Raw genomic sequence first — 7,353 nt, forward strand, 5'->3', positions numbered from 1 at the left:
AATATAATTTTTATCTAGCGTCCTGGGACGCCCGTTAGAGGACTCGAAAAAAATGGTAAATAATTATAAACTCCTTATATTTTTACTTAACACGCTAGTAAGTCCATCATATTATTATAAGGTCCTTAAGTTTTATTTTAATCAATTCTTTAGTCCTTCAACTTGTTTTTGTAAATGAAATTCTAAAATTGGCCCTCATTATATACATAAAAAAATTTATCTTTTAGTTTTAAATTTAATCTAATTAGTTTTGATGAAGTTTTTGAACTACATATACACCAAAATTAATGTACTTGAAAAAATTTATTATTAATTTTTTTAAGTTTCAACTATTTTTTTATTTTTTAATAGAATATCTTTAAACTGACATTAAATATTATTATATAATTTTTTAAAAATCATATATTTTTTTCTTCATTCGTAAAATTTGTTAGAGTTGTAAAAACTTTTTACAATGATAGTCTTACTCCTATTTTAATAATTTTTGAAATATTTTTCATTCATTTTTTAGTCAATAAATTTTACGTTATATAAAAATTAATAAATCAATTACTTTATAATGGAGTTTATATTGGAGAGATCGTGATTATGTAGGAAAAAAGAGAAAAAAAAATATATATAATAGGAAAAATAAATGTTTTATTTAAACATAAAATAAGGGTAATTTTGGTATTTCAAATTTTTTAGTATAGTTTGACCATTGATCCAAGCATAAGGACTAAGGAGTTAACAAAAACAAAAACTAGAGAACTATATCATTATTTCTAAAAACAGAGAGACTAAGTAGTGTATTAGGTAAAAATACAGACCTTATTTACCCTAAAAAAAATATAGATCGAATACCATCTAGATTCATCCTTCTAAATTTCCAAACACATGTCATAATTAAAAAAAAAGAACAAAATGCCATAACGATGAATTCCTATGTTTTTTCTTCATATATATAATCTATATATCCTCCAAAATTTGATCAAAGGAAAAATTGGCCTCCATGCCTATAAAGTTTCTTCATGAAAAAAAAAATCTAATCTAAAGCAAAAGCATAAATATTTGTTTATGAAATATGAAAGTTTTGGAACCTTTCTATTTCGTTGTGACAACTAGAAAATAAAGAAAGAAAGAAATAAAGAAACATGAATTCAATACCAGACAAGAAAATGTTGAAGCTAAATGAAACTGGAGGAAACTCTTAGGTACATTTGATGGAAGAAGAAGACAAGTTACAGCTTCAACAAAATTCTTCTGTGGTGTCTGATATTTAAACTTTCGATGTTATATAAATTTCTCGGCCACTTCATGACTCCATTGCATTTCGTTCCTGCAAATCACGGCAATTCCATTTGTTAATCTAATTTCAAACACCTAGTAAGACGTATCTTTGTACACGCTACAAACTTAAAGGGGATTCGTATGTCAGGATGAACATTATCTATCATCTTAACTTTTGGATGTGTGCAACACAGACTCATCTTATAATGTATAAAATTATCGGGATTTAAATTGTCGGTCACTTAATTTAAGGGTTAATTATAAAAAAGTATCATGTCGTTTGGCCGATTTACGATATTGTACCTGTGGTATTTTTTTTTTTTTTGCAAACATAGTCCTATGGTTGCAAAATTTTACATGTTATTTTACTTTGCTAAATTTGACCGATAACGAGTTCAAAATGAAAATTTTTAAGAATTAAACTTGTTTAGTATCATATTTACTATAGAATCATAAATGACCTCAAACCTACAAAGTTGGAGAATTAAAGTTGTTTAAAATATCATTTAACTCTTGAAAATTTTCATTTCGAAGTCATTATCGATCAAATTCTGAGAAAGTGAACTCAAATATAAAATTTTGCAAACCGCATGGTTGTATTTCTAAAAAAAATACCACATGTACCACATTGCAAATCGGTCAAACCACCGGATACTTTTTTTTTGTAATTAACCCTTAATTTAATTATGGAAGAACTATTTCACCTAAAAAAATAGAAAGGTAACAGTGAGATTGACCAATCAGATGCTTTTCTTGAATGAAAATGAATGAACAGTAATAATTTTGATAATTGAAACCCTAGAAAGAAAGTGTGAGTATTGTATCATGTATGGTCCTGTCTTTTGGGAAGTGGGTATAAAATAAAAAAAAAATAAAAAAATAAAAGAAAAATAAAAATGAGTCAGCAGAATGAACAGTGAAATAATGATTTAGAAAAAAGTGAATTATTACATAAAGATTAGAAAAAGAAGGTAGGAGTTTAATGATGTGCAAAAGAAAAGAGAAAAGACATATTTTTGTTTGAGCATCCTAAGACCGAAACTCGTGACTCTGAGCATTTTAACAAATGTGTATGTTAAAAGGTGAAAACAAGATAAAAGATATAAAAACAAAAAGACAAGAAATCAAACAATAACCCACTGTCCCCTTTCAAACTAGACATCACATTTTCCCTTTTTTTTTTTATTTTAAAAAAAACAACTCCAATTCAACAGTAAAAAGCATTCAAGGCACATTTACCTATGAATATCTCATTTTCTTTTTTTTACTTTTTAATCATCTATAATATAATCCAATCATTTAACACGTCACACGTCATACCCAGCAGCTAAATAGGTTTATCCCATAAATATCCAAATATACCCCTATCGTTTGCGGATAAATACAAATTTAATCCCTAACGCTTACGATCAAATCAATTTTACACAGAAAAATTGAACAATCTAATTTATTATCATTTGACTGTTTAATCCGACTTTTAAAAACATCAATTCTCCGTATCACTAACATAGTTAAAAAAGTTGTCAAAAAAAAAACATAGTTAAAAATAAACAGTTAAAATGTCAATAACTAAGTTTTTCACATATGAGTTAATCACACACAGAAACCTATTTAAAATGTTTACGATAACATACCCCTATCATTTGCGGATAAATGCAAATTTGATTCCTAACGTAAAAAATGATGCAATTTCACCTCTAATGCTTTTCAATCAAATCAATTGTACACATACTCAACAGAAATTTGAACAATCTAGTTTACTATCATTTGACGATTTGATCAGACTTTTAAAAACATCAATTCTCCCTGAAATTTTTCTTATGTCACTAACATAGTCAGAAATAAACAATTAAAATGTCAATAACTAAATTTTTCACATCTGAATTAATCACACAAAACTATTTAAAATGTTTACGATAATATTAAGTGCCGCAATGCACAAATCATGTTTGATCTAACTTATTGACAAAATTGTTTGAAAGTCTGATGTGTAATGGTCAAAATCAATCCGTTCAATTAAATTTTCTATTGTGTACTTATATAATTGATTTTGCTTTAAAAAGTTAGGATAAAATTATACTGTTTCTTATATTAGAGATAAATTTCTATCCTTCCGAAAAATAACAGTGACAAATTCGAATTTTATTTCTAAACTTATTTATTTAATTTAAAGGTAAAGTACCAAAATAGACCTAACGTTTTTTTTTTTAGAAAATCAGTTTAGCTTTCACGTATAAAATAACACTAATATATGCTTAACATTTAAAAAAAATATCAATTTAGGTGTCGATAACAGAACGTGACACGTTATTTATATTACTTGACGTGTCACGTTTCATTATCAAGACATAAATTAATATATTTTTTTTTTACTTAAACCTACGGTTGTAGTATTATTTTATATGTGGGCTTAAACTGATACTTACTAAAATAAAGTTAGATCCCTTTTGGTAATTTATTTATTTAATTTATTACGTACCCGTACTTTGTCGTGATCTTTACTTTCTCCTCCGTCACTGAAAGTTCCCACTTCCTCCAAAAGATTGACTTGTCTGCGCAGCAATATTTCTCTCTGAATCCAAGGAAGAGCCGCCACCGCCGCCGCCGCCGCCCATGTCTACGCCGCTCTGCTGCTGCTGCTGCTGCTGCTGCTTATCTCTTTGTGAAAACCCTCCACTGATGCTTCTAACTATCTGACCAACCCCAAGAAAGTCTCTGGTCAATCCATCAGACCCACCTCCAATGCTTACGTTCATACTTTGCTGTAACTTTTCCTGATCCATATTTCCATATGGATTTTCCTGTCCATGACCCGATCCAAAAATTGAAGAACTCCCACTTGCAAATGAATTCATCAAATCATGCAAATTGTTCTCATTTTCAGTGAACATCCCACTGAAATTTGCCCCAACAATCGGAGCCCTATCCGATTTGATCCCGCCGGACGAAGAGCTCCCAAAACTCCTTAACAATGAAGCACTGTTCGTGCTTGAAGATGAACCCATTTGGGCCGCCTTTTGAAGCAATGCTGTAGCAGACATATGGGGCACAATACTCTCATTTTGCACTGAAGAATTAAATAAAGAACCCACATTTGTAGTCATAGGGTCACCAATCATGGTGTTCGAGAACAAATTAGACCCTTCCCCGGTGGAGCTCCCCCCGTTTTGGTTGCTGAAATGATTCGAAATCATTATCCCGGACGGGGAGGTGTTCCCGTTAGTAGTGCTGCTGTTGGAGAGGAAGCTGAGGTTGAACAGATTGGAAGCTGAAGGAGGGTTAGGGTTTCCCGGGTTGTGCTGGATATCGGCGAACTGCATTAGCCCGTGATGGAAGGGTTTGTTTTGCAACAACCCTTGCTGAGCTTGATGTTCATCATGGAAATTATGGTCAGAATCTTGCATAAAGAATGCTGGTGGTGACGGCATAGGCTGAGGCGGCCGGAATGGTGATGAAGTCATGGATGGTGGGAGGAGATGGTCGAATTGCCCCGTCCGTCCGCCTCCCCCGAGGCGTAAAAGATCATTAGACTGGCTACTATGATCCTGTAACTGAGTACCAACTTGAGATAAACCTATGTTCATGTTGCTGCCCCCATATAAATGGCTCCCAATTGTAGTGTTCAAGGTGGATGGGGGGTTTCTTGCACTCTCCTGTGCCAATGCATCACAAAACGCTCTATGTGTGATAAAACTATCCCTCCTGCCACACAGAAAAACAGTAAATTAGTGAAATTACACCACAATAAAAAGTCTGATTCAATTAAAATACAGTTTTTGTGACATCAAATTATAGAGAAATTGAAAAACTGTAACACACCCAATCTACATAATTGCACATGTGATGTTGTAAAGACAAAAGTATATAGTCCAAATAGATCAATTGCAGAAAATGATGACAATTTCCCTGAATAGTAGACATAATCTAATTTCATTTTAGCATATACACATACACATACACAATTTCCTGTTGACATGTCCCATCTCAGGCCCCCGGAGAATAAGGCTAATTATGTGTACTCTTGGGGGAGTAAATTTTTCAAGTTATGATATTATAAGTAGGCAAAAGATCAACAAAGGTAGAGAAGAGTGTGAAAGCATGAAATTGAACTATATTTGCCAAAGAAGACACAGAAACATAATTACATGAGGGTAGGTGAAATTGAAAAATAAATAATTAAGCAATCAAATAGAACTGGAATGGAATCCACCATAAATGCAACTAGAGAATGTATTCAAACCAGTCAATTTCATGACTTTGTACCCATTATAATGACATTGCTGTCATTTTCCAGACCTAGAAACTTAGAAAATCTGCATCCATGGCCAGAGAAAAACAAGGAAAAAGAAGAAGAAGATGGAGAGGTTGGTTTGGTTAGGGCCTACGTGAGCAAAGAAAAGAGATAATCACAAGTGGCCAAGCCATAAGAGAACAAACATGGTAAAACACAAGCTCTACTACATGGCATAGCAACACGTGAATAGGAAAACCAAAAAGGGGGGCGTTGGTTCCGAGGTGAATGAAAAGAAAATTAAAAAGATGAACTGCTTTTCTTTTCTTGTTTCTGAAAATTAAATTAATTAAAAAACCCTCTCAGTTTCTGAAGATTGTTCACGTGGGAGCATGTTTATGCTCTCTCTTTCACCATTGAAAAAAAATTCACAAGAAAAGGATAAGAAAGTTTAGGCCTTTTACCTGGAGAAAAGAGTGCCACAATCACATCTATATTCTCTAGTTCCACAGGTCTTAGAATGGGCTTTCCAGTCTGATTGAACGGCATACCTCTTGGAGCATTTCTCACACTTCCATTTCTTCTCACCATGTTTTCTAGAGTAATGTTTTTTGATGCCAGTAAGGTCACCAAGAGCCCTAGAAGGGTCATGGTGAACACAAGTGGGCTCAGGGCATAAATAAACCTTCCTCTTTACCTCTTTTGTTGTCTTCTGCTTAAGCTTCCAAGGTAGATTATGTCCTCTTCTGTGTAGCTGTAGGTTCTGCTCCCTTTGGAACCCTTTGTTGCACACCTCACATATGAATCTATTTGTTGCCATCAGCGTCTTCGGAGACAGTGCTATCACCTCAGCATCCGGATCTGCATTAATTCATCACAATTCACAACTCAAATCTCACAGTATCACAATCTCAAAAACTCAATACTTACTTGGTGTTCCTGGCTGATTCCTCTTCTTCTTCGGAGCCACCGGGGCTGCTCCCGGTGCTGCTGCAGATGAAGTTGGGGTTGATTTCATTAGAGACTGATGATGATGATCTTCATCTCTGATACCAAAGAAAGGGACTGAAGAAGATGAAGCAGCCATTTTTTCTGTAAAAGAAACAAAGAAACACTCTTTTTTTTTCCTTCTGAAACCTCCCCAATTTTTGACAGCAATATATAGAAGGCTAAACCCCCCACAAGGATGAACTTACCAAATAGAGATTTAAATTAATGATGAGACTAAAATGGAAAAATCATCTCAGATGAAGGAGGAGAAATTAAAAAACCACAAAACACACTCATCCTCACAGCTACAATAGATTCCTCTATTCCTTTTGTTTTAAATGCCAGATTTTGAGGTTACTGTGTGTTCCTCCCTCCTCCCTCCCCCCTTTTGATTTGGTGTCATGCACATAAGCTAACACATACACTTCAAAAACTTCACATTTTTTTTAAATAATAATTTATGTCACACATATATATTTCCCGGTTTTGGGATAAATTGAAGTTTGTAAAATGAAAAAAAATTAAATTTTTTTTTTTTTTGATAAAGTCGGTGGACCCAATCCATAGGCATAAAACGACATGAGTATGGTGTGTGAAGGTAGCATGAACAGAACAGCTACACTTTCTCTCTCTAAATTCGTATCTTCTTCTCTTCACTTCCTGACAAACTTCCCTTCATCACTCCCTCTCATGTGTGGACCTAGCTGTAAAAAAAATAAAAATTAACTCTCCAAAATTACATTAATTCCCATTTCTCTCTTTAATTAAATTTTTTTTTTTTACTATTATGCATAATAGGCAAGTGAGGTGGCATGCCAAACTTCCATATTAAAATCGTCTAATATACAAATAACTCATCAACT

At 33.0% G+C, this 7,353-nt stretch overlaps 1 protein-coding gene across 3 annotated transcripts; it reads right to left on the bottom strand.

Moving 5' to 3' along the window:
* Positions 1-909: 909 nt before the first annotated feature.
* On the bottom strand, positions 910-6,939 carry LOC136208807 (protein indeterminate-domain 5, chloroplastic). Of its 3 annotated transcripts, XM_066000052.1 has the most exons (5): positions 6,697-6,938; positions 6,431-6,546; positions 5,965-6,361; positions 3,749-4,971; positions 910-1,318 (listed from the first exon to the last, which is right to left on the bottom strand). In XM_066000052.1, the coding sequence occupies exons 2-4, from the start codon at positions 6,516-6,518 to the stop codon at positions 3,783-3,785; spliced, it is 1,674 nt and encodes a 557-aa protein (XP_065856124.1). In that variant the 5' UTR covers positions 6,519-6,546; positions 6,697-6,938; the 3' UTR covers positions 910-1,318; positions 3,749-3,782. The 3 variants fall into 3 exon arrangements, with proteins under 3 accessions (XP_065856124.1, XP_065856123.1, XP_065856122.1); XM_066000051.1 differs by having other exon boundaries at positions 3,755-4,971; positions 6,431-6,939; XM_066000050.1 differs by having other exon boundaries at positions 6,431-6,938.
* Between the last annotated feature and the right edge of the window lie 414 nt (positions 6,940-7,353).

The sequence above is a fragment of the Euphorbia lathyris genome, chromosome 10 (genome assembly GCF_963576675.1).
Source record: "Euphorbia lathyris chromosome 10, ddEupLath1.1, whole genome shotgun sequence".
NCBI classification, from domain to species: domain Eukaryota; kingdom Viridiplantae; phylum Streptophyta; class Magnoliopsida; order Malpighiales; family Euphorbiaceae; genus Euphorbia; species Euphorbia lathyris.